Source organism: Mustela putorius, unplaced genomic scaffold, assembly GCF_011764305.1.
Source record: "Mustela putorius furo isolate JIRA1106 unplaced genomic scaffold, ASM1176430v1.1 tig00003853_pilon_pilon_pilon, whole genome shotgun sequence".
NCBI lineage: Eukaryota > Metazoa > Chordata > Mammalia > Carnivora > Mustelidae > Mustela > Mustela putorius.
Genome location: NW_025422005.1, coordinates 4,679,441 through 4,704,422, shown reverse-complemented (window position 1 = coordinate 4,704,422; position 24,982 = coordinate 4,679,441). Strand labels below are relative to the sequence as shown.

Here is a 24,982-nt window from a genome sequence, read left to right as displayed (position 1 = left end):
GTGAGGTAATTATAATTTCCAAACTAAGACCCTTGGTCTAATGATAGGCCTACATATTTGGACTTGGAGGGATACCAGGAGACTCTGTATGTCTCAGGTGTCTGACATAATATTACACAGACAGTCTCTGGCCACAGGGGCCACCTTTATTCCCTCTTAGAGGCACAATCCCCAGGGGATCTCCAATTTATCCAATATGTAGAACCAAACACCTGGTAAGCTCTTTAAAAATTACAGATGCCAGGGTATCTGGGTGGCTCAGTGGGTTAAAGCCTCTGCCTTCGGCTCAGGTCATGATGTCAGGGTCCTGGGATCGAGCCCCACATCTCTGCTCAGCAGGGAGCCTGCTTCCCTCTCTCTCTCTGCCTGCTTCTCTGCCTACTTGTGATCTCTGTCTGTCAAATAAATAAATAAAATCTTTTAAAAAAATAAAATAAAATAAAAATAAAAATTAAAGATGCCCATGTCCCACCCCAGACTACACATTAGAACCCTAGCAGCCCACGGTGATTCTGCAGCACGGCCAAGGATCGTTCTGTCTTCTAGTATATTATGAGGCCAAGGAACACAAAAACACCAGGGTTGAAGACTTCAAACTGCCAGTGCCTTGAAGGTACCCAGAACTACCCCCAAACATTCTGGCTAGTCTCTCTTCTCCTACCTCAGCCACCCCACTTTGTAGGTAAGGAAAACAACACCCCGAGGGATTAAGCAGTGCGCCCAGTTGCACCCAATACCGCTCGGTCCGGGTCCAAGTCACCCACCCAGAACTTTCCCCTCCACCTCCAAGACACCTCATAAAATCCCTGAGAGCAAAGTGCAAAATCCTTACCTCATCTGAGCCCCCACATGACCCAGCTCCAGGCCCCTCTGGCCACAACTCACACGACCCTGTCCTTGTCCCTGTCTCCAGGTACACTGGTCGCATTCTGTCAACAGGAAAATAAGGTCTTTCTCACCTGAGAGACTCATGCTGTCCTGTTTGCTGAGAATGCCCCATCCCAGCTCTTCGTCCTTTGAGTCACATGTAGAATGTTCCTGCCTCATTCAGGCTCTCCTGAACCACCAAAACCCAACGCCTGGCCATTGCTCTTGGCTTGGGCACGTTCCTGCTGCAATCCCCTTAGCACTTCACTCAGGGGTCCTGAGGTACTTGCTGCTGACCTCTGCCATGTCTGTCCCTCCCCCATTCAGGAGAGCTTCAAGAGAGTGGACAATGGGTCTGCTATGTAGATCACTGTATCTCTAATGCCTAGCAAAGCACCTAGCGTGCCGTGGGCTTATAATAATGTTTCTTAAATGAATGGATGGATGGGAGAAGCAAAGAAATAATCAACAACTCAAGAGCGACAGAAATCACTTTGTCTCTAACCCAGCAAGTGTGATGAAGGCAAAGAGGTACAGGCCCTGTTCCCTTCAGGGGGGCAGCCTGCAGCTTTGGGGGGTCTCAGACTCTGCCCTCTCAGCCAGAAGACCTGCTGGCATTGACTTCCATGTGGCACACACCGATACCCAATGTCCAGATACCCTGACATGTGGCACAGCACAAGTCTCCCCACACACAGAAGCCTGTCCACCATTCCCTGCTCTAACAAGCACGCCCCAACTCTGCAGACCTGCCCCAGGGCTGCCCTTCTCTCTTGCCATTCAAATGGGTCTGCATACACGATGAAGAATTTAGGATTCGCCGGTTTCCACTCTGAAGTAACCTGGGAGCTGGGCTCGTCCATCCACAGGCAGAGACTTTAATATTCAAGCCAGAAGCATCAGCTCAGCACTATCGAGGGATAAGAGTTCAATTTTCTCATATCATGTTGTTCTCCTATGGGTCCTTCAAATCTCCAACCACACCATCAAATAGGACCTGCCCTTGCCCTGGCATTGCATCTTAAGTTTCTGATTATGAGTCAGATCCTGATGCAGGGCCAGTGGAAGAATTAGAATCAGAGTCTAAATGACGGGCACGCTTCAAAGTAATCCAGGTCCGCAACCTCTTGGTGAGTGAGCCTGGGTCCCAGCACTGTTCAGTGAGTGCAGCGCAAGCCCCACTTTACCTGGCCCAGCAGCAACGGTAAAGAAGTCAGAAGAAACAGGTGAGGCTAATTTTAAGGATGTGTTTTGTCTAGCCAACATATTTAAAAATCTTGTAATGCGTAATCAATATAAATATTAACGGGTTATTTAACAGGGCTTCTCCTTCCTATTAAGTCTGTGAAGGCAGCGTGTATTTTACACACCCAGCTCATCACCATTCAGAGTAGGCACAAGGCAGGCGCTCAGCAACGATGCGCAGCTCGTGGCCGTCGTTTCGGACAACACGGGAAGAGTCCGCCTGCTCATAGGTCGGGCACCAGGAGGAGGCACCAGGAGGAGGCACCGCGGCCACTAACCTGAGCCGCCTGAGGATTTATGTGGAAGACAAAAGGAGGGAAAACTTGCTTCCTGGCCCCCCGCAGCGCCTTCAGCGCCTTCCTCACCCTGTCCCACTGGCCCTGATGTCGGGCAGCAGGCAGAGCCGGCAGGGGAAGCTGCCATGGCCGCCCCGAGCTCTAGGTTCTTGGCTGCCTTCACTGGTATTTATTTGGCTTTTTATAAACAAAAGTCAGACTTAATGCATTCCATTCATCACCAGGAAAGGGCAGTAATCCTAAGGGGATCTGTCAGACAGACGCTCTTTCTGTAAATAAATAAAAAGGTGACTGCAGGAAAGCAAAGTTCCACTGAAGTGAAATCTGGGGGTTTTTCCATTTTAGATCCATAAGCCAAAATATTGCTAAGGCTTTTTATAAACAAAGATAATGAGTTGTATAATTTATGTAAATTAACTAATGCTGCTGCATTTTCTAGAAGTAACATAAACTGCATTATTTATTTGACGTGCCTTTTGGAGGAAAAAAAATAATTGTAATTGGATATTATACCTAACAGCTCTCTCCCGTTGTTTTCTTAGGAGTATTTGCGGTTTTGCGCATAAAGCACAGGATCTTGGAGCGCACTACAGTGTGGCTTTCCTTCCGCTCGTAGGAAAGAAGACCAGAGTCAGAGCCCTGGCCACAAGCTCTGCACCAGAAGGAAAGCTTCGCACACACTAGGTACCCGGGCTCGGCCTGGTCACAGCTGTTGGTTGGTTTCAGCTAGGGAGGGGGTGCTGGGAGTTGACCAGCAGCCCCGGGCAACCAGCTGACGCGACTTCCCCTCCCTGATGTCTACGCACCCTCACTGTTCAAAGTGTGCATCAGAGCAGCTTCGCGCCACTCAAAGCAGTGCCCGCATCTCCTGGGAGTTCTCTCTGGAGGCAGCACCTCAGGCCCCCTCAGACCGAATGAATCAGAACCCCCACAGGACTGGTACGCACGGCAAAGAAAAACCCTTTCCTACATGCTTTGTGGTGGAGACCTGGTCCCTTCCAGACCCCACCTGCAGGAGACGGAGCTGCTTATAGGAGGGCGCCAGGCTGGGTCCTGGCTTGCAGCGTCACCCCACGTCCCCCTGCCCATCTAGCATCTATTCAAATGAGCAGCATAGAGTCACACACTGCAGTTCTTAATATTATCATATTAAGAGCATTAAAAATGCAAGAAAGGATAATGAAGCAAAATAAATTAAACAAGGATCTTGAAATACACAGCCTCGGAAATACTTTCGTTGCCTAAATGCTTGCAAACATCTGTTAGCTGCTATCATGCTCACTCTCCTACTCTGATATTCAAAGCACAAAATATGGTCAAATACCAAATGTAAACAGCTCTGATTCGTAACCCTGTTTGTGCAGCAAAAGATGGCCCTGAGGCAGAGGAAGGCACTCTACTGAAAGTCCACTGATCTCTGGAAAGAGCTTCTCGCTTGGGACCAGAGGTCGCCCGCTGGAGGAGCCGGCATCATTCATTCACTAGCAGGGGTGAGGAGAAACAAAACAAAAGTATCTCCGACCAAAAAGGAAAGCAGGGTAATTTACTGAATTTATTTCATCTCGTCTCCCTTAATCATGTAAAAACAAAACCCAAAAATGTTCTACATTCTGGTTTGTGTCCAACACAATGTGCAAACTAATTGAGTGTAAAAAGCGTTGCTTTTGCATTATATCAGTTAAAGTGAGTGCAACAATTGCTCTCCCTACCCCCGAGCTCTGTTTCATTTCCGTTTTTGTTATAATTCAGTCCATTCACAATATGTCATTGCAAACACTATTTGCAAAAGAAAGTATAAAAAACAGATTCTTTATTTCTTAGTGCATTTATTTTCATTTCCCCTCTCAAGCTCTCCACATTTATACCGTGCTTCCATCTGGAGGGCTTAAAAAAGTTATAGACGAAGTTACTATACATTATGAGGCAACACTCATCTGGTATTTAGCCCGAGAATTTTATTGCCAGGTGTTGTGAAAGGAAAAAAAAAAAAAAAATACGGGCAAAATACTGTGCTGCGTCTCGTTTCCAAACATTTCATATCATGTCTGAAAGTGTTCATTAATTTGGGAGGGAAGCTGCTTCCACGAGGCTTCTTCACTGTCTCCCAGGAAAAGGCAAATGTGGGGGCTCTCTCCGCGGGGGAATGCCCCACCTCAGCCCCGGGGGGTGGTGTCCCAGCATCCCGCAACGCACACCTCTCCCCAGGGTCCAGGACCCGCGCGCAGTCAGGCTCCCTAGACTCTGAGCAAATAGAAACGGAGTCCCTCCCGCGCTCAGTGCTGGGGGGACAGAGTCTGAGCAAGCAAACGAGGAAAGGGGAGCATGCCCAAACCCACCTCCTGGTTCAGGGGTTCTGATCGTCAGGCATAAAGGGAAAATGGATCCCAGGAGAGCAGAAGAACCAAACACGAACCTGCTGTACCAGGCCAGGGAGCCCCCTCTGTGCCCACCTTTAGATGGGGGCTGTAGTGCACTCATTCAACTATTTTGCAGCAACTAGTGAGCTCACTTCTTCCTGGACTGATTCGTCCCGTGGAGACCCAAGCGGTTTCGTTTGTAAGAAATAACTGCAAACATTCAGTGTGTGTTCTTCGGGGAAACTGAGCTCACTACAGCATTATGCTGACAATTAGGTCTGACTCCATGTATAAAAGCACATAAGCAAGCGAGGGGTTCAAGAAAACATATCAATGTCGGGGGTGTCATACCATGGAAGGATTGGGCTGCTTTGCGCAGGGGAGAAAGGAAACTGGGCGAGATCAGGAGTCTTGGGGTCCCCTCGCTAGTTTCCCACAGTCTCCCACAGTAAAGATTATGGCATTGGACCATCTGTCGAATGTTTTAGGAAGAGAAAGAAGTCGGGGAATATTTTGAAACTCAAGCTATCAGACAACCCCAATCCCTTCACAATGTCACCATGAGATGTGCTGGCTTGTCATTCTCGCTAGACGTCCCCCGGGAGCTCTGCACGCCCTCTGTCCTGAGATGGCGGGCCTGACGGCCACCCTGCTAGGACTCCCTGGCTCCGTGTCACTTGAGAGTGGGCTCAACTCCAGGGCAGGCCCACCCGCTGTCCTTGTGACTGCTGCGGCTCACCAGGCTGGCTCTGCTGCCCGGTGGTTTCCCCAAGAATGGGTTCAGGGCAACATCCCACATCCTACATAAGCCGACCACACTCCGGTCGGGGTTCTGAGACCTCCCAGTCTCGCCTCCTCCTAGACTTAAACAAACCTCCTCGGACATTCCAAGTCAAAGGAACACTATCCTGGTCTCCACCAGCATCTCAGGGGCTGACATGCATAGAACTCAGCAGAGGTTTTTAACAGCATCAGAAATTAGAAATAGGAGAAAGATGCGGAGACTGAAGGACTCTGAACGCTAGAACTGGAACAGGTCAGCCATGAGCACAGGATATAAGGAGCCAGAGGGAGGGGAAAACCACAGCTACTTGCTCAGAATTTATGTTTGCGTAAGTGAAACATTAGGATTCTCGTATGGAGAAGAAATTATTGATACGCATGTTCCCTTAAGGAAGGCTTCTCAAGAGGCCCATTCCAGATTTAATAATAATCCATATTCTTCCCCTGAAATGGCAAACGGAGTCTTTGATTTCCTTATCACTGCCGCAGATGCATGAATCATTAAGCTGCAAACCAGCAGAGGTTCGGTTTATCACACGCCACCTAGAATATTTAATAAAATAAATTCTAAATAATCAATTCGTGAAGAGTCAATATCTCTTCCACTTTTGTAATAAATGTCTACCTCCTGCATCCATCATAAAACTGTACGTAAATTGTGGCAGTAGAGATAAAAGAGAAAGTCCCCGGTTTTCTCGTGCTGTCATGTAAATACTTAAACACGGACAAATAACATTCGTACCCTCCCTGCGGTCTCTATTCTGGGGGCCACAGTCCCAGCAAACGCGGCCAGGCTACTTTCCAAGCACTTCCAGCCTGAAGATGCGGGGGTCTCAGCCTATCCCTCTTGTATGAGAGTCCTTGACCCACCTAGTCACAGCAGGGTCACATGCCTTAGGCTCAGCCGTCCCTGCACAGGGGAGCTCAGAGCGCCTCCCTGGGATTTGTCCTACTCTGTCTGCAGCACCATGAAGCCGGCTTGTGGGAGGAAACAGGCCATTTCCCAACTGCCCTTGTGAGGGACATCACCTAGCTTCTTCAGACTGAGAACAAGCACGCCTGTGCCACATGGACGTATTACCACAACAAGGAAAGAGAAAGAAGACATCCTAACTACGCCAGAACAAACATGATGAACAACACGGAGGTGATAGTGTGTTATGAACAAAAGGGTTAATTCCTTACAGAATTATAAGCCGAGCCTGAACATTGTAAGGCTGTGAACATGAGTCTAAAAACATACCAGTGCTCGGATAGGAGAGGCAAGTCCCTAATCATCCCCCATCGGATCTCTCACGAGTTTCCATAGCACCATGCTCCTTCTAAAACTTGCTGCCATAATCTAGAACAGGAGGTAACAAACCACATCCATGGTCCAAATCCGGCCCTCACCCTGTTTTGGCAAATAAAGCTTTATTGGAACACGTTCACACCCATTCCTTAACTGTCATCTGTGGTTGCTTTCACACTGCACCAGGGTGACGGAGATCGTCTGGCTGGCAAAAATGGAACTGCTTACTGCCTGCCCCTTCACAGAAGAAATCCATCAACTCATCCATTCACTCAAAACATGTTTACTGGGTACCAAATGTGTAGCAAGTACCATGCCATGGGTTGCAACAGGGGACAGAAAGTGCCCCGTGGGGTGGAGCTAAATGATGCAGGAACAGGGCTAGCTCCCCCAGGGAAGAAGGCCAAGGGAGCCAGTGTGCTTTGCTGTCAGAAGCCCGCCATTCCTTCTCCTTCATGGCCAAGGGCAGAAGAAGGACCAGTAGCTCAAAGCATATCTTCAGAGATTTCAGCTAGATGCTTTTTAAAGGTGTCGGGAGCCAAATAATGAACTATCAGACCAACCTGTAAAATTTTCCTTTGGACATTTTTCTTAACATAAGATTAAAAGAAAACAAAACAAAAAACCCATGTGCCCAGGGCTGAGTCACTGAGGGACTCAGCAGCAAGAGAATGGCTATCCCAATCCTTTCCAAATGAATGGGCCTGTGAGTCATGGGAAGAGACACAAAAAGGCAGACACTGATTCAGTAGATCGGGGGTGGGGTCCGAGACTCCGCCCTTCTACCCCCCTTCCCACCCCCCCGCCCCCAGCAGCAGGGCGAGTAGCTGTTCCCTTCTCTTGCTTCTGCACTAACGCCTTCCTTGGCCACCCCTCCCGGGCGCAGAGAAGCCCACCGCCACCCCCTCCATCTTCCCCATGATTTTTTCTGGTCTGTGAGAAACAGATGCAGAAACCTCGGCCAAATTAGTGTGCAAACCATATGCCTTCTCTGTGTCAGTGACTAACTCATGTCCGCTACAGGGGTCAGCGGCGACTCTCCTAGGACGGGCGGCAGATCCGTGCCCTCTGAGCGTGGACAGCACCACACGGAGACCAGCCACAGCCGCCAATGAGAGGAGTCCATTTCCCCAGCAACATCAGGGCATTTGAAAGATGTGGAGAAGATCAATAATTTACTCTTCGGTCAAGTGAAGGCCAGAGATATCCTTTACCCAACACAAGCAGCCATATCTGGTCATTTACCGAGGTGGGTGGGATATATATCATGTTCTTAAAAGGCATCCCCAGCTTCTGGATGAGGCCGTAAATTATTCTTACAGAATCAAGGTTATGTGTTCTGAGTAACGTCTAACTTTGTGCCTGCTGGATGTTGGGGCCCAAAAGGAAAGACCCTTGGGTGAATTTTGACAGTGGTGTTCAAGAGTTTCCATTGTAATTGAATATGCTGAAATTTCCATTCATGTCCTTGTGGGCTAATCTGCAATCATGTTAAGGGACTGTTATGATAATAATTAAATACAAGTTCAGCATACCAAGTTGATATCTTGCTGCTCTACCTTCAACAGGGAGTTTCTAGCTCAATAGGGCTCAAATCAAGTTTAAAAAAGGAAATTACAAAATATTTTACAAACTGTAATCTACCAGAGAGATGAGGAAGGCTGAAACTACAAACACATCTCCTTCGAAATCTTCTGGCACCTCTTTGCCAACAAGCTCTTCAAACATCCCTGGTGGGAGATCAGCGCCCTGGAGGCAGCAGCCTCCACTGGGCAAGACCTGGGCCTCAGGCAGTCCTCGTGGCCCCAGACTCTCTTTTTAGAGAAAGCAAGGGGTCCCCAGGCCTGGCAGCCCTTGGGTTTGCTGGGAAACTGCCAGGAGTGCCTTTTCTCTGTAGCCGTGGCCAGCGCCCTTCCTGGTTTTTATGGTCCCTGCATCGATTTTGTGTCTGGAGATAAACCAACTCTCTTGCTCGAGTCTTCAGTACCCAAACAGTCAAATCTCTATCTGCAAAGACTCAAAGGAAACTGCTCTGATGGTCAGAGGGCTGCCGGAAAAAATACAGGACACCCAGCCCAATGTGCATTTCAGACAAGGAACAGATAATACGTAAGTGTAAGTGTGTCCCAGGTGGCTGCATGGGACACACTTGAACTGAAAAATTATTTATTGCTTATCTGAAATTCAAGTTTCCCTGGGCATCATGCGTACGTGTGTGTGTGTACACGTGCATGCACTGAGTCTGGCAACCCTGCATAGGGAGCGTGAGCACACAGATCCCCGTGCCAAAGTGACATGCCTGGAAGCTCGAGAGCTATGGCTTCAGGACAGATAGACGCTGACAACTCATAGTGGGAGAGAGAAATGCAACTCGTTGTCCCTCAGTTAAGGTTGGCATGGGGATATAAAAAGTTCCTATGGGACCCGGCTGACATCAGAGCTAAGGAGTGACAGCAGGTCTGTAGGTATTTGGAGTGTTGGGGGACAGAATCCCACCCACTGGAGGGCAAGAGGCCTCCAGATCATCTTCTCGCAGTCCCCAGGGGCCCGAGGGTGCCGGGTCCCTGAGCTGGAGGAACGGTGAGCGAGGAGCTCTTTCTCCTCTGACAGGTTGGGGTTATAAAGAAGGGAACGCCCGCTTCTACTAAAGACCTTCCTTATCCCCATCCCGTCTCACTTGAGACCTGTGCTTGGGGGCATGGCGCTGCAGCTCAAACCCCACGCCCCCGGACCCCCCTGGCCTAAGCACACGTCTTCTGGGTATGCAGGCGTTTTTGAAAGCCCATGTGGTCTGGTGATGAGGAAACTGGGAATTCATGATCCCAGAGCTGGGATTCCAGAGCTGGGGTAGTATCTCGACTCTGTTACTGACCAGCTGGGCATCTTTAGATACATTTCTTAATCTTCCCGGAAATTCATCACGTCTTCTGCAAGGAAGAGGAAAACGGCTTCGCTTACTTCATGGGGACGCTGGCAAGTCGTGGTACGGGACAGCGCACAGAGAATGGGGAGGACAGGAGCAGGTATTCAGTAGGTGTTGCATGAATGCTGCCATAATTGTCATTGTTGTTGTTAACTGCCATGGGTCGGGGAAGACAGAGCCTTAAAAAGAAACAAAACTGCCATCCTGGCTGGGCCTCCGTGAGCTCGGCAGCACATGAACCAAGGCTGTTGCTGCTTCGAAGTGTCACTAGTTTAATGTTATTTATTAGTTAAAATTTAATTATATGAGTTGGGTAGGGACATGTCACCAGGGATGCTAAGTAATTAGAAATTAAAGAAAGACTATGGATCCAAGTTCCTGAATTGATTCTACCAAAACACATCCAGGTAACAGGAAATTAGGTTTTAACGTGTTCGTGCACCAGCAGAACACGACACAGAAGCTCAGATGATTAGAAGCCAGAAGAGAGCTGAGGGAGATGGTCCGAGGTACCGCCGAGTAGGCTGGCATCACGAAACCTGAGCAGCTCAGCCACCGGTGCAGAGGCAGCAGGATCGGAAATCCAAGGCCTGAGTGGGAGTCCCCGTGAGGATAAGCATGTCTGACTCCCCACGACTCAGCAGCAGGGGTGGGGGGGAGCACACACGAGGGGTGACTGGGAAGGCAGCTGGTCACTCAGCAGATGCCACCGCTCAGAGCAAGGGCCTGCAGGGGGACCGGCCAGGACCCTGTCCTCCAGGAGGGGAAGGCAGCCCATGCCAACACTCCAAAACCTCCGGTGACAGTTCGCGCCTCTCACTGAGATGCCCTGATTTGTGTCTCTGTACGTTTGTCAAGTGTGAGGCCGCGTCTTAACTGCCTCTCTCTATTCTTCCCTTCATAGGCCGTCCAGCGCCTCAACACCAGATACAGACTTCCCCGCACCCAGGAAACACGGGCTGCCTGCTACCTGCTTGTTGAACCGGACAGCACAGTGTCAAGTCCGAGAGCACTTCCTGAAGAGAGGGACGGATGAGGGCTACGGACACGGGGGCATGAGTACTGCCGGCTGGAGGAGCCGGGGAAGAAGCCCCCGCAAGCGTCAGACATCTCGGCGGGGCCGTGGCGACCACAGGCTGGGAGCAAGGAGTGACCCACAGTAGCACCGGCAGGCGCGTGGCGAGTCTGGAGGGCCGCGGCGGGGACCACTAGCCCCACGGGCACCCACGGGTGCAAGAAGTATCGGTTCTCTTCAAAACAGCTGAGGGCAACGTGACGAACCCGGGAGCCCAGCGGCTCGGCCACCTTCCCTCCTGACCTGCTCCGAGCTGTCTCCCGAACCGGCTCGGGGCCCCCCACATGCATGCGGCCGGCGACTTCACACACATTCCCTGGGCGGCCAGCAAGATGCCTATTTATCTTCCGGCGGCACGCCGGGCTGGAATGATCCGGCATCGCCACGAGGCAGACAGTTATTTCATGCCCTGTTAATTCCTGATGCGGTAACTACAATATCATTCCGACTTTTGAAAGAGGTGTTTTTTTTTTTTTCCCCACTTTTTAATATGTGGAGTAAGTGTCCAAATAAAGAACATCACTTTAATGAGGCTGAGTCCAAACGCATAACCTTGTTACCGCCGCTGTGGGGCTCCCAGCAGGCTTCGGGCTTTCAGGTAGTTATCAAGAAGTCCACGTGGCTCTCCGTTCTTCGAGAAGGTACGAACAGGTCAGCAAAACGAAACTTTCCAATCTGGGCAGATGGTCCAGGCCGAGGGCACCCCCCCCCCCCGGTCTAGCACAGCAGGGGCTCGGTGTGGGGGAAGGATGTCTTTGTCCCTACTGCCTGCTGCTGAGCCCACGGCCTCTGGGCGTGACACCCACTGGCCACCAAGGCAGGATGGGCCGTGGCGAGGGTGCCTCAGGATCAGCGGCGAGAAGGCCTCGTTCCTGAGAGGCCGGCATGTGGTCCACGGGGGGCCAGGACAGATCCTGACATGGTGCGATTCTGGCCACCTGTTGCTTCAGATCATGTCAGCTGGGGTTCAACAGGCTCTCACCGCCCAGCACAGCGTCCCAGCCCTGCTGCTGCTTTCCTGCCCCCCCCCACCAGTGCCTCTTTCCCTGTGTTTAGGTCACTTCTTGGCGTCTGAGTCTGCCTGAGGGATGCTTCCTCTGTGTTCCCCACGAGGGCGGGCGTGCCATTCCTCCAACACACCCCTCCTGATCTGGCGCCGGAGATGCGGACTTGAGGTTTTGCCATCACCTCCCCCTCCCGCGACCGTGAGATCGAAACGCTGCATCTTCAGTATCTATCACAATGTGCTGGATGGAAGGCGCTTGGCAGCTGGCTGATGGATGGAGAGTAGGTGTTGACTTGATCTGAAAATACCGCAGATCCCTCCAGAACACCTGGGAGCAACAGGTGTCATGGCAAGAGCTTTTGCTGTACGACCAGGGAAACCTCAGCTCAAGTCGTGGCCCCATGCTGATTTGGGGCAGGATAGAGGGGCAGTAGAAACCTTGTCGGGCTCAGTCTTTTCATCTATGAGATGGGTTAAGAATGGGAAATTTACACGGATGTTTCGGTGAGGGCTGAATGAGATAGGAGAGCTGGGGATTCATAAACCAGCAGCTTACGAAGTGTGGGGTTCCTGTCTGCTGTGGGAATCTGGCACAGGAGGGGTCAGGAAGCAGAGAACCCAGCGCTGGCCTAGGTTCTGAATAGAGCCAGAAGCTTCTGGGGCCAGAGAACAGCTCCATGAACTTGAGAAGTACATGAACTCTTCCGGCTCGGCCCAAAGACTTCACCCAGCTCACCTAACCCACAGTGTGGCAATCCCGGAGGCATGGGGATGCTTCAGACCTGCCCCTCTGCTCTCAGGAAGTCCCCTCCCCCAGAGCCCCTCCCCGCATCGAGGCTCCAGAGAAGCAGGCACGACTCTACCTGGGGAGCAGGGCCAACCTCCGGCCTGCTGCGATTTCATCTCATGAAACGTTGACATCACAACCACCTTCTTTTTCCTCCCTGCCAACCTTTGCCGTCCCTGGAAACCTTATCGAGCTAGCTTCTCCGTGGCTTACAGACAAGACGACTAATCGTGGACTTAACAGCTCGTCAGCTTCAGAAGCGGGGCTGCCCCCTCCTGTGCCTGGCTGAGAAAATCAATGGGCTTTCGAGCTGCCGCGTGTTCCTAGGGCCCCAGCCTGGGAGAACAAAAGAAGCCGGACTGCTGAGCAGTTCCGTGAACAGGGCTGGAAGTTTTCCTGGCCTGAGGGAAGGCTTATAGCAAGTGATATGCTAAACGGTAGATCGGAATATCTTTATCATGCCCTTGAACTGAGGAGGCCAGCTCAGTGGAAGAAAAAGCACATCTCCGAGACCCTGAGCAGGACCGTCTGCCACCCCCACGGCAGGGGCAGGGGCTGGTCCCAAGCCTGGCATGATGGACGTCCTGAGTCCCTGGGAACCATCTGGCTGAATCCACTGAAGGAGGAGTCGGGGTTCCCACCCGGAAGCCTCCTCCTGTGAGACGCAGAGCCCCATGGATGTCCGCACGGCGACTTCCCACATAGAGAGGACCACTGCCCCCTATCCCCGCATGACCTCTGGGCTTCCCTGCCACCGGTACATACCGGAGCAAATGCAGGAAATGCACAGTGAGATGTGGGGCTGCTCTTGCCAAAAAGGTCTTTCCTTGCAGCTGCTTTAAAATTATGCCTGTGGTAGACAACCCATCACAAAGGACTTCCACTAACACGACGTGATCATCCCCACAGATAACTAGGTGTGTCCATCGGCGGGTAGGGAAGGCACGGTGACTCTTGGTGCTGCTGGACATGTAATTAGCACAGCCATTTGTAGTGTCCAGTAAAACGCAAGATGCTCAGACCTTGCGCACGGCCACTCTGGCAGGTCCAGGCTGCACACGTGGACAAGCAGACATGTCTTAGCTGATTTCCTGACACACTGTAATGTTGACACGCTCAGCCGAATCTAAGAGTCCGCTGAGCGGGGAGTGGCTCCAATGCGTCCGTGGTGACACACTGCAGAGCAGGGAAAGGGGATGGGGCTGTACCTATCAACAAAGATGTCAACCAGACCCCTGCGCTAAGTGGAAAGGGGAGCCTAGAATATTAGGTAAGTCACGGACACAGTCCTACCCAAACTCAAAAGCTGAGCTTTGAGCCCATCTCACTTGGAAGCTTCTCGGGTCATCCCCGCCCACCTGGGCCACACCATGGGCCTGCCGTGGTGGCCTCCTTCTCCAAGAACCAGAAAGCAGGCCCCACATGTGGCCGACCAAGGGTCTCCAAGCCCCTCTCCCGTTCCCACTCCGCACGGCCACTTATGCTCAGGAAGTCACAGAAACCCCTTGCTGTCCCTTCCCTAGGGTCCTGAGGATCCCAGCTCCCCCCTTACAGGTGTCCGCACGGGAGACGGTAAGCATGAGCCACAAAGAACTCCAAACACAAACAGGACCTAAAAACAACCACACGTCATTCTGATTCCACCCAGTGACAATTCTCATTTATCACGGGAGGGAAGAAAGGGAACACTGACAGGTTTTGGCCCTGGGCTTCGGAGCTGCTGCCAAGGGAGAATTCCACCCGGTCTCCGCGGACGACCAGAAGTTCCCGACTTATATAGGACCGAGGACAAGCCCCGCCAGAGACCTGCAGGCACAGGGCCGAGGGTGCAGCTCTGGCGTGAGCTCCCGCAACCTTGCAAGTGCCAGCAAGAGCCCCGCACGTGTCCTGCCCACTCTGTTCCTTCCGAGCCCCCGCGCGCCCCGCAGCCCTGGCTGGTCAGCGGGTATGATCCCCAGTCACCGTCCTAGAGCTAGACCCAGCACACTGGGGCCATCTGCATTTTCGTGTCTCACCAGCTGACTCGAGCACGCTGTGCAAACACAGAACACGAAAGAGCGTACCGAAGAGGAATTTCTCGTGTCCGGGCTTTTCTTTGTTCTTCTCTAGAAAGCATTGTTATTGGGTATTTAAACACACACACACACACACACACACACATAAAAAACAAAAGCTATCTCTCTCTGTGGGGTAATATAATAAAAGCCGCTGGATGCTATTTTTAACAGCCATAAAAGCGCGTGATTAATATAGAAAAAGTCACAATGACGAAGTGCGTCACAAAGAACGTCAGCCTGGAGTGGGAGCCGTTGAAGTCAAGTGGGCTCACGGTCCACGTGATCAGTCCCGGCAGGCTGGGGGCCCGACACACCAATGGCCTCCACAATCCCTGGCTTTCATCAGTGCAAAATATTGGACGGGTCCCAGGCCAGCTTCTCAGCTCCTGGCGGGACACAGCACCGGACCACGGGGGAGATCCTTTGTGGGGGAGATCCCTTACGAGGATCAGCAAGCACAGCTGAGACATGGATGCTCGCTAACCAGCAGGCCAAGAAGGCACCGTGATTCATACCTTCTCCCTCTCCCACGGTGGCACGTGGCTCGGGCCCTCAGACAAGGAAACGACCTCGGGAGAATGTCTCCACGGCCGCCCAGAGTGAGAGCCCATCAGAACAACAGCAAAGGAGCCAGCCTGTTCCCTGTCTTCCCCCAGGACCCAAGCTGAAGTTTGCACGAATCCCAAGACGTGACCCACATCACCCACCTCTACCCCAGCCACAAGAATCCCGCACACCTTGAGATCCCATCCAGTTATCTTTAACACCTTCGAGCTCCCTGAGGTCCAAACACCCAGAGGGAAAGAGCAGAGGCCGTTAGTAGAGGGAGGCAAGCCAGGCTCTGGTTGGAGATCACCAGCTCCCAAGGGACCCACTCAACAGGGGCAGGTCCAGGCCACCTCGAGAGGGAGACCTCAGGCGGCCCCTCTCCCTCGCTCCTACACTCTCCATGTCCCTCTGTGATACACACAACACAGGACTCTGCAGGGGCCTAGCAAATACCAGTCTGCACATCAAGGACTCCCAAGAAACACGAGGACGTTAGCTAAACCTGGCCTTCACGGACAACCGGATTGGAGACTCTTGGGTAAGAAGGCAGCGAACAAAACAAAACAGCAAACGGGGTCTTGGCAAACAAAAATACTGGCAGCCAGTTACTCCAAAGCGACTCCGCGTCCTCGCAGCCCAGAAGCAACATCTGCGAACCGAGACAGCCTTCCTGCCTTTACCTCCACTCCCTGGACCTTCAGCTTCATGTGGTCCTCTCTGGTCGTCTTGCCGTCTTTCCTCTTTTTCCAGCAGTATCCATCCTTCCTGTATTTTACTTTCTTCCTGTTGTAGAGGATCATTGAGCCATTCTGTGGTCTGGAAACAACAAATGGTTAAGTTACCAGGGGAACGGAGCACAAGAAAAATTTATGAAGAAAGATATCGTAGACCAGTAAAAGTCTCTACAGAAAAGCAATATTCCACATTTGCCGGGACATAATTTTTCACCTTTTATTGCAGCTCCTGGATTAACCATGTTTTATGGCCAGCCAAAATTTGCTTGTGGATTTGGTACCTAATGAATTAAATGTGTCAATGATAGGCTTAAAAAACATCCCCTTAGTAATATCCACCATCTAATCAAGATATACGATGTGGGGGTCTCAGCTCTGCGCTGAAAAGTAGAAAAAAACAGCAAGAGAAAGCAAAAAGAGCCGGGGGTGTTGTGGCAGCCGGCAATATCTTATCTCTTGTAGAAAGATTTTCTACACATCTTTTAATCCATCACCCGGCATTAGGAAATAAATAAGTTTAATGCAGACGCTAGATGACTATGTTAAGAACAGACCAATGGAAGGACTAGCCGTCCAGGCCACGCGCTCTTGATTCATTGCCCGCGTTTAGATCACTGTGAGATTCACGGGAACGTCCACAGCCCCTCTTCCCGGGCCAGCTAAGTACCTGATTGTTTCACATTTGGGCTTGGCTGTCGGAAGGCTCAGTCCTGCCTGGTACATTTGTCTGTGTGTCTGGTCCACAGCCACCCTAACCTTAGGAAAAGAGCCCACTTCCCACTTGCTAAATGCTGAGCGTGGCCAGTCGCTCTAGTGCCGTTTGAAAAGAACAAACAGAAAGAACCTTGACTTTTCCTAAAAGAAGTTGTGCGCCAATCGCAGAGAGCAGAGGACGTCCGCACATACTTCCGCAGCTGCAGCGGGCACATGCTTTGGGCTGGAAACCCCCCAAAAAAGAAAGAACCAAACTCCTCCGGCAGCACGTCCATGGTGAGCCCCTTCCAGAATAAAGCGGCGGCTGGGGGGCCACCTGCGGCTGGCAAGGAAGCCCGCGAGTCCCCCCAAGGCTCATAGCACACCGCTCGCGCCCCGCAGCCAGCTCCGGGTCCCTCTGAGACTGAAACCCTGGCACAAAGGGGCACGGGGGAGTCTGTGTGCCCAGGAGACCAGCCCAGGCACATGTCGCTTCCAGCCACTGCGCGAGGGCTCTTCACGCAGACAAGGCATAAGAGGGTGTTTCTTCCAGGGCCGGTGGGCTTCTGGGTCTCTGCTGGAGCGACATGTGGAAAGGGCAGGCCGGCCAGGCTTCCAGGGGCAAGAGCCTCCTCTTCCCCTGAACAAGTGGGAATTTCACAAGTAGGCACCCAACACTGGCCAGTGAGGTCTTACTTTTCTATGGTCTGTAAGGGAAAGAAAGTCACGCTGGGGTGACAGCGGCTACTGGCCGTTCCCATCCAGCCAGCGGCAGTGTCCTTCAGCAGCAAGCTGATGACCGAACAGCAATCCCAATGGAAACGACAGACTTTCGACAGCGACTCCCACCACTTCATTGTTTGCCGATCACGGTGCAGTTGGTCTGTGTCAGCGCTGGTTTCCTCCCTAAGTCGGGCCGACTAAAACAACTGGGCAATGGCTTCACACGCTTGTCACAATGCTGTCACCTGACCGTCTGTCTGGAGCTTACAAGTTTGCACTGAAAACCCTACAGTATTCTTCCATTTCTAAAGGGCAGTACGCTCAAACGTGGGCCCGGCTGTGCCTGCTTCTTTCCACTTCAGCCCTGCTCTAGGCTCGCACTCTTGGGAGAACCCAACATGCAGCTGCTGTGCTCCGGGCCGAGGCCTCAGGAGCAAGCGGAGGAATGTATCCGATCAAGTAGACGGGTTCTGCATTCGTCTCTCCCCCTCCACCAGGAAGGAAGACATCCATGGAGTTGCAGGGACTCCACTGGTCCCAGAAAACTGGTCTGTTCCAACATCAATCCAGTCCAACTTCTCGTGAGCGAAGAGGCTATACAGAGATCTGCGCCATCCGCCCGCCCTTTCTAAACAGGGTCAGTGGGGCGCCTGGGAGGCTCCATCGGGTAAGCATCTGTTTTTGGCTCGGGTCATGATACCAGGGTCCTGGGATCAAGCCCCGCAGGAGGCTCTCTGCTCAGCGGGGGGCCTGCTTCTCCCCCTCCCTCTGCCTGCCACTCCCCCTGCTTGTGCTCACGCTCTCTCTCTCTCTCTCTCTCTGTCAAATAGATAAATAAAATCTTTTTAAAAAATAAAGATCAAAAATAAATATGGCTAGGGACCCTCAGCAGTATATTCAGACCAGCTGTCCCCAGATCATGACTGTATGACCCAGACAGACTGAACTTTCCCAAAATACTGTCAACGTCCACAGTCAGAACCACAATGACACCCACCTAAGGAAACCATCCTCCTCCAGCGACCTGCCCTTTGCATTCTAGGAATGCGAGAATGGCCCTGTCACCCGACACTTTGAGATGGACACAATCCCACGGGGAACCAAAGTGTCCACCTTAAATGGCCTTAATAAATGGAATCATCACTTTAACTTGCCATAATGAGCAACGTAATCGTGTTTAATCCAGCACTCTGATTTTATTAGAACTTGCCTCGGCTCTGTGTCATGGGGAAGGCCCCTCCCTCCAGAGTTCTCAGGTCCTAAGAGAAAACCAGCCCGCAGAGGGGCCCCACCGCTCGAAGAAAGCGAGGCCGAAGTGCCATCCCAGAAGATAATCCAGGGTAAGCCGGAGCTGGTGGGAAGGGGTCCAGGAGAGGAGGGAGGGGTGGGCCAGTCAGGGGAGGGCTTGAGAACATCTGGTAACAGCGTAAAAGGTAACACTCACCTGAGAAGAGCGGGGAAGTGGGAACAGAGTTGAGGACAGAGGGTCAAGTAGGCACAGAAGTCCTGCCCCTGGTGGATCCGCAGTCCCAGCGAGGGAGCAGGCCCCAGGCATGCTTATGCCCCCGTCTATACCTGTGCCTCCTTCTGCCTCCATGTGGGTGTCTACACCGGCGTCTGCAGCTGTATCTGCCTGTGTCTCTAGCTCCTTCTACACCCCACTGTGTGTCTCGATGTCGACACCTGTATCTACATCACAATGACATCCACAGCTACATCTCAATCCATGTGATACTGTCATCATTTCCAACATACAGATGAGGGAACAAAGCCTTTGTACCCAGAAAGCATCTGCACAGGATTTACTCGGAGTCAGTGTGACTCCAGAGCCTCCCGAAAGTCTCCTGGTTTAGCACAGACTGTGAGGCCAGGCCTGGTTTGCTCTACTGGCAGGGTAATCTTTAAGGCCCTGAAAGCATCCTGCACCCAGTAAGGGGATAGGAAGGGGGGGCGGGTGAAGTCCTGGCTTCCTCACCGCGCAACTGGGACAACTCTGAGGCAATCCCAGGTGTCCTCACCCCATGCTTCGGACGACTCTGGGTGCTCTACCCGGTCTTCCAGAACCTACGTTCCAGTTGCCCGAGTGGAGACCTGCTGGACAAGAGCCCTTCCTTTGTATTCCTCTCCTTCCTCCCTCACGCTCGTGCCCCCTGCTGGTGTTTCCCGGGACCCCCTCTCAGATAAATGGCTGGTATGCAAGTCCCCATCTCAGGCTCTCCAGGGGGAAACCAGGACTAAAGCTGCCGTCCAAGAGAGCCTCCGGGAGACAACCAAGTCCCCCATCACAGCAGAGAGGACAAACTGTGGACAACAGGGAGCTTCGTTCTAATGACAGGGTTCTAGCCAAAAACACTTTGAAGCTGAGAAACTAATAGCTGGCAAGACCAGTAACACTCATGCAGTCTAGTAAAAAGACCATGGGATCAAAGGAGAAACTACCGTGAATTATGAAAGTAAACAAGCAGATATAAAATGAAGATATGTAATCAATAGTGTGTGTGTGTGTGTGTGATATGCACACACACACGCACACACACACACACACAAATGAAACAAGAGGAATGACGGAGAACGCCGTCGCATATGTGCTGTATGACTTACATCAGACAGTAAGCACTATGGAGAAAGAGGAAACAAAATACTTGGGCATAAACTTAATAAGAAATTCTGAAAACCTGAGGACAAAAACTACAAAAGTCTACAGGACAAGTTAGGTTCAGGGAGTGCAAAAGCATAACGTAACAGGAAGAGAGAGGTCATAAAAACGTCAATCTTCCCAAAATTAATTTATAAATAAAAGGTAATGACAAGAATCCCATAAGGATTTTTGCTGGATCTAGAGAATTTTATTATAAAAATTATAGGAAAGGAAAAAACACCAGCGATAGTCAAAAACTTGAATAAAGAGGACCAAGATGTAGAGCTAGCTAGTCCTAAAAAGCCTCTGTATTTTCAAAAGTATAGAATTGACACATGAATACATAGAAAGACCAAGGGAACAGACTAGGAGATCCAGAAATATTCCCACTTGCATATGCAAATTTAGTACACACTGAAGGAGACATTGCAAGTCAGTAGGGGAAGGGGACGACTTTCCTAAGTGATACTGGCATATGGAAAAAGATAAAATTGGATCTATCCCTCGCACTGTACAGCAGCATGAATTCCAAGTGGACCAAGATCTCAATGTAGTAAATAAAATCACTCTACTGGGAGAAAATACAGGTGAGTTTCTCTATAACCTGAAAGTGGAGAAAACTTCCTCAGCATGATCAAAAACCCAGCAACAACAGGTGAAAGACAGACACATCAGAGAACATAAACCTAAAACTGCCAGACTGTGTTCCAATGGGGCAGCGCTGTTGTACCTCTGACTAGAGCTCAATGAAGACTCTAGCATCTCCACACCGTGCCCAGCCTCTGGCACTGTCTTGTCTCTTGGGTTATGGCCATCCTCCTGGGTATGTGGCAGTGTTTTCATTTAAATATCCCTAAAGATTAATGACGCTGAGTGTCTTTCCATGTCCTCATTAGCCATTCACAGAAGCTCCTTAGTGAAATGTCTATTTGAATCTTTTGCCCATTTTTAATTGAGTTGTGTTCTTCTTTTTGAGTTGTAAGTACTATTTCTCTCTTTTTTTTTTTTAAGATTTTATTTATTTATTTGACAGACGGAGATCACAAGTAGGCAGAGAGGCAGGCAGAGAGAGAGGAGGAAGCAGGCTCCCCGCTGGGCAGAGAGCCCGATGTGGGGCTCGATCCCAGGACCCTGAGATCATGACCTGAGCCGAAGGCAGAGGCTTAATCCAGGCGCCTCCTAAGAGCTATTTCCATAAGATCTAGATAGAAGTCCTTTATCAGACATCGGATTCGCAAATGTTTTGTCCCAGTCTGTGACTTTTTCTGTTCTTTATGGGTTTCTCTTAAAGAGCAGAAGTTTTAACTTTGGTAAATTTCCAATGTATTGATTTTTTTTTTCTTTTATGAATCATTCTTTCAATATCATATCTAGAATTTCTTTTTCCTAGCCTGAGGTCACAAAAATCTTCTCATGTGTTTTCTTCATAGTTTTATAGTTTCAGCTTTTATATTTAAATGTATGATGCATTTTGAGTTAACTTTTTGTATGGTGTGAGAAAAGGACCCAAGTTGATTTTTGGCACACGGACATCCAATTGTCCCGGCGCCATTTGGTTTCTCTTGTTTGTTTCTGCTTTAAAAAAAAAAAAAAAAAAAAGCTGTCCTGTCCCCCATTGGATTATACTTGCACATTAGATGAAAATACATTGACCATAAACGTAAGACTTTATTTCTGGACTTCACGCTTTGCTCTGTTTTCCATCCTCATGACGATACTACACCGCCCTGATTGCTGCAGCTCTGTAGTAAGTTTCAGAGTCAGGGACTATATGTCCTCCAACCTTGCTCTTATTTTTCAAAATTGTTTTCGCTATTATAGGTCCTTTGTATTCCTGTAGAAACTTTAAAGGTTAGTTTGAAAATTTCTGCAGCAACACAAATGCCTGCTGGGATTTTGATAGAGGTTGCAGCGAGTCTAAAAATCAATTAGGAAAGAACTGCCACCTTAACAATATTGAATCTTCTAATCACTTCCAATCGCGGAACATGGAGCGCCTTTCCATTTGTGTAAATCTTTAATTTCTCTCAGTAAGACTTTGTAGTATAGGTTTTATATTTTATAAATTAAATTTATCTAAGTGCTTTTTCCCTTTTGATGCTACTGTGAATGGAATTGTTTACTTTTTATTTTTTAAGTGTGGAACACTTCATGAATTTGTGTGTGATCCTTGTGAAGGCGCTATGCTGATCTCCTCTGTATCAGTCCAATTTCAGTATATGTGCTGCGGAAGGGAGCACTGGAATTGTCTACCTTAAATTTCCTTTTTGGATTGCTCATTCCCACATTTCCACTTATAGACAGATACACGATTTGATTTTTGCATATTGACCTTGTATTCTGTGACTCTGTTAAATTAATTTATTAGTTCTAGTAAAAAAAAATTGTGGATTCTTTAGGGTCTTTTACATTTATAGTCAAGTCACCTATGAATAAATAGAGTTTCACTTCTTCCTTTCCATTCAAAGGCATTCCATGTCATTTCTTTTTCTTACCTTATTGCACTGGCTAGACCCTCCAATAGAAATGGTGAGAATAAACACCTTTGTCTTGCTCCTCATCTTAGAGGGAAAACACTCAGTTTCACCATTAACTATAATGTGAGCTGTGTCAAAGATTTTAAATTATATAAAAAGAACTTGGGAACCAAACTGAAAAGGCTCCAAAAATGGGCCAATTTCAGTGTCAATAAGAATAGCAGCTTCTTTGAGTTAAAACACATTAAATATATTTAAATCCATAAGTTCATAATGAAACTAAAGCACGTAAACAAAAAAACTAAGTGATCATTGTTGGAGGAGACTAGTGATGCAATACATTATTCTGAAAACTAAAAAAGGATTAGAAGGAAGAATCAGGCATTTATCTCACCTTTTCTGTACCAACTGTTCCTTTGAGTTAACAAACCACAAAAAAAGTGAGGACTTTCTCTGTAAAAGTATTACTACCAATAAATGAAAAAGTGACAAAAAGTCACCATTTTACAACCCGTTATTCTTAATGAATCATCGACAGTGACTAATATCACAAAAGAGAGACAACCAGACAGGATGTGTCCATGGTAGAACAATTTGTTGTAGGAAATAAAATTTTTTTTAGTTTGAAATACTCAGACTTCTTGATTTACCACTTTCTAAGATTCACAGAGGACAGAAGAACATGGTAAAGGACACCATAGGGATATAATCAGCAAAATCCAGATTGTGGGAAGCTCTGCAGGACAAATGACCTGGATTCTTCAATAAATTGAGTGAAAAAAGAGAATAAGAGAATGCTAGAGTAGAAATATATAGATTAAAAGAGACAAAAGATGTGTCAATATATAGACCTTACTTAGATACTGAGCCAAATACAAAAATAATAAAATAAAATAAATATATACATATACATGGTATTTTTGAAACTGGAATCTTCAACTGTTATAGGCATTTAATGTATCTAGAACTATTAGTTTTTTAGAGTGATAACTGCCATGCAGAGTATATATTAGAGCTACACACTGAAGCATTTACTGATGAAATTGTGTAGTGTATAAGATATGTTTCAAAATAATGTGTGTGGTCATGGGGGGAATGTGCTGAAACCAGATGGGCCATGTGTTGGCCATTGAAAGTGGATGATAAGTACTTAGGAGTTTATTACACTACCCTATCTATATTTGTAGATGTTTGAAATTTTCCATAATAAGAATTTTTTTTAAAAAAGATGATCATGGGATTTGAAGTGAGCCCAAGGTTACAATCTTGGCTCAGTTCTTTATGAGCTGTAGGACCTTGAACAAATCATTTGGTCTCTCTGTTGTAGTAAACATTATGCATGCAAGGTGCCCAGCATGCTATCCACCATGTAATACGTACTAATAATGATAACTCGGCCCCTTTTTCTAGGGTCCCACTGCCAGGAGCAATGATGGTGAGACTTGGACTTTGAAGTGGCATGTTGTAGGTATGACCAAAACATTACACATTGGAGAGGCCTTCTGTTGGAGGCACCCACACACTCATCCACCACTTTAAGGCAAAATACATTTTTCAAATTAGGTGCATAGGAGACAATTGATAACAGAAGATCAGAGGAGTGAGGTGTTCTTGAGAGGTTTGGGGTGTGGATATTAAATAGGAATTTATGGAGCCACGGGGAACTGCAGCCAAGGTTAGGTTAATCCTACAAAAGGCATGGTCCAGACACTGTTTCCTGAGCTTGAGTCTAACTTTAGAAATCAGTGTGCCACATTGAGATACCAGCTTATACAGGTTAGAATGACCAAAATCAACAAGACAGTAGACAACGTGTGTTGGAGAGGATGTGGAGAAAGGGGAACCCTCTTACACGGTTGGTGGGAATGCAAGTTGGTGCAGCCACTTTGGAAAACAGTGTGGAGATTCCTTAAGAAATTAAAAATAGAGTTTCCCTATGACCCTGCAATTGCACTACCGGGTATTTACCCCAAAGATACAGATGTAGTGAAAAGAAGGGCCATCTGCACCCCAATGTTACAGCAGCAATGGCCACAGTTGCCAGACTGGAAAGAACCAGGATACCCTTCAACAGACGAATGGATAAGGAAGATGTAGTCCATATCCACTATGGGGTATTATGCCTCCATCAGAAAGGATGAATACCCAACTTTTGTATCAATATGTATGGGACTGAAGAGATTATGCTGAGTGAAATAAGTCAAGCAGAGAGAGACAATTATCATATGGTTTCACTTACTTGTGGAGCATAAGGACTAACACGGAGGGCATTAGGAGATGGAGAGAAGGGAGTTGGGGGAAATCAGAGGAGAAGACAAACCATGAGAGACTGTGGACTCTGAGAGACAAACTGAGGGTTTTGGAGGGGAGAGGGGCGCATGTGTGAGCCTGGTGGTGGGTATTGAGGAGGGCACGTATTGCATGGAGCATTGGGTGTGGTGCATAAACAATGAATCTTGGAACACTGAAAAAATAAAGTAA

The 24,982-nt window shown here is 49.1% G+C and overlaps 1 protein-coding gene and 1 non-coding gene across 13 annotated transcripts in view; both read right to left on the bottom strand.

The window, feature by feature from the left end:
- Positions 1-24,982, bottom strand: part of CAMTA1 (calmodulin binding transcription activator 1) — an 813,334-nt gene that overhangs the window by 387,182 nt on the left and 401,170 nt on the right. For all 12 annotated transcript variants that reach the window (XM_045063671.1, XM_045063669.1, XM_045063670.1 and 9 more), the window contains one exon: positions 15,917-16,052. In XM_045063671.1, coding sequence (XP_044919606.1) covers positions 15,917-16,052 — 136 coding nt within the window. The remainder of the gene's footprint in view (positions 1-15,916; positions 16,053-24,982) is intronic.
- LOC123387395 lies at positions 22,158-22,264 on the bottom strand. Its single transcript, XR_006601854.1, has one exon. It is a non-coding gene; the product is annotated as a U6 spliceosomal RNA (small nuclear RNA).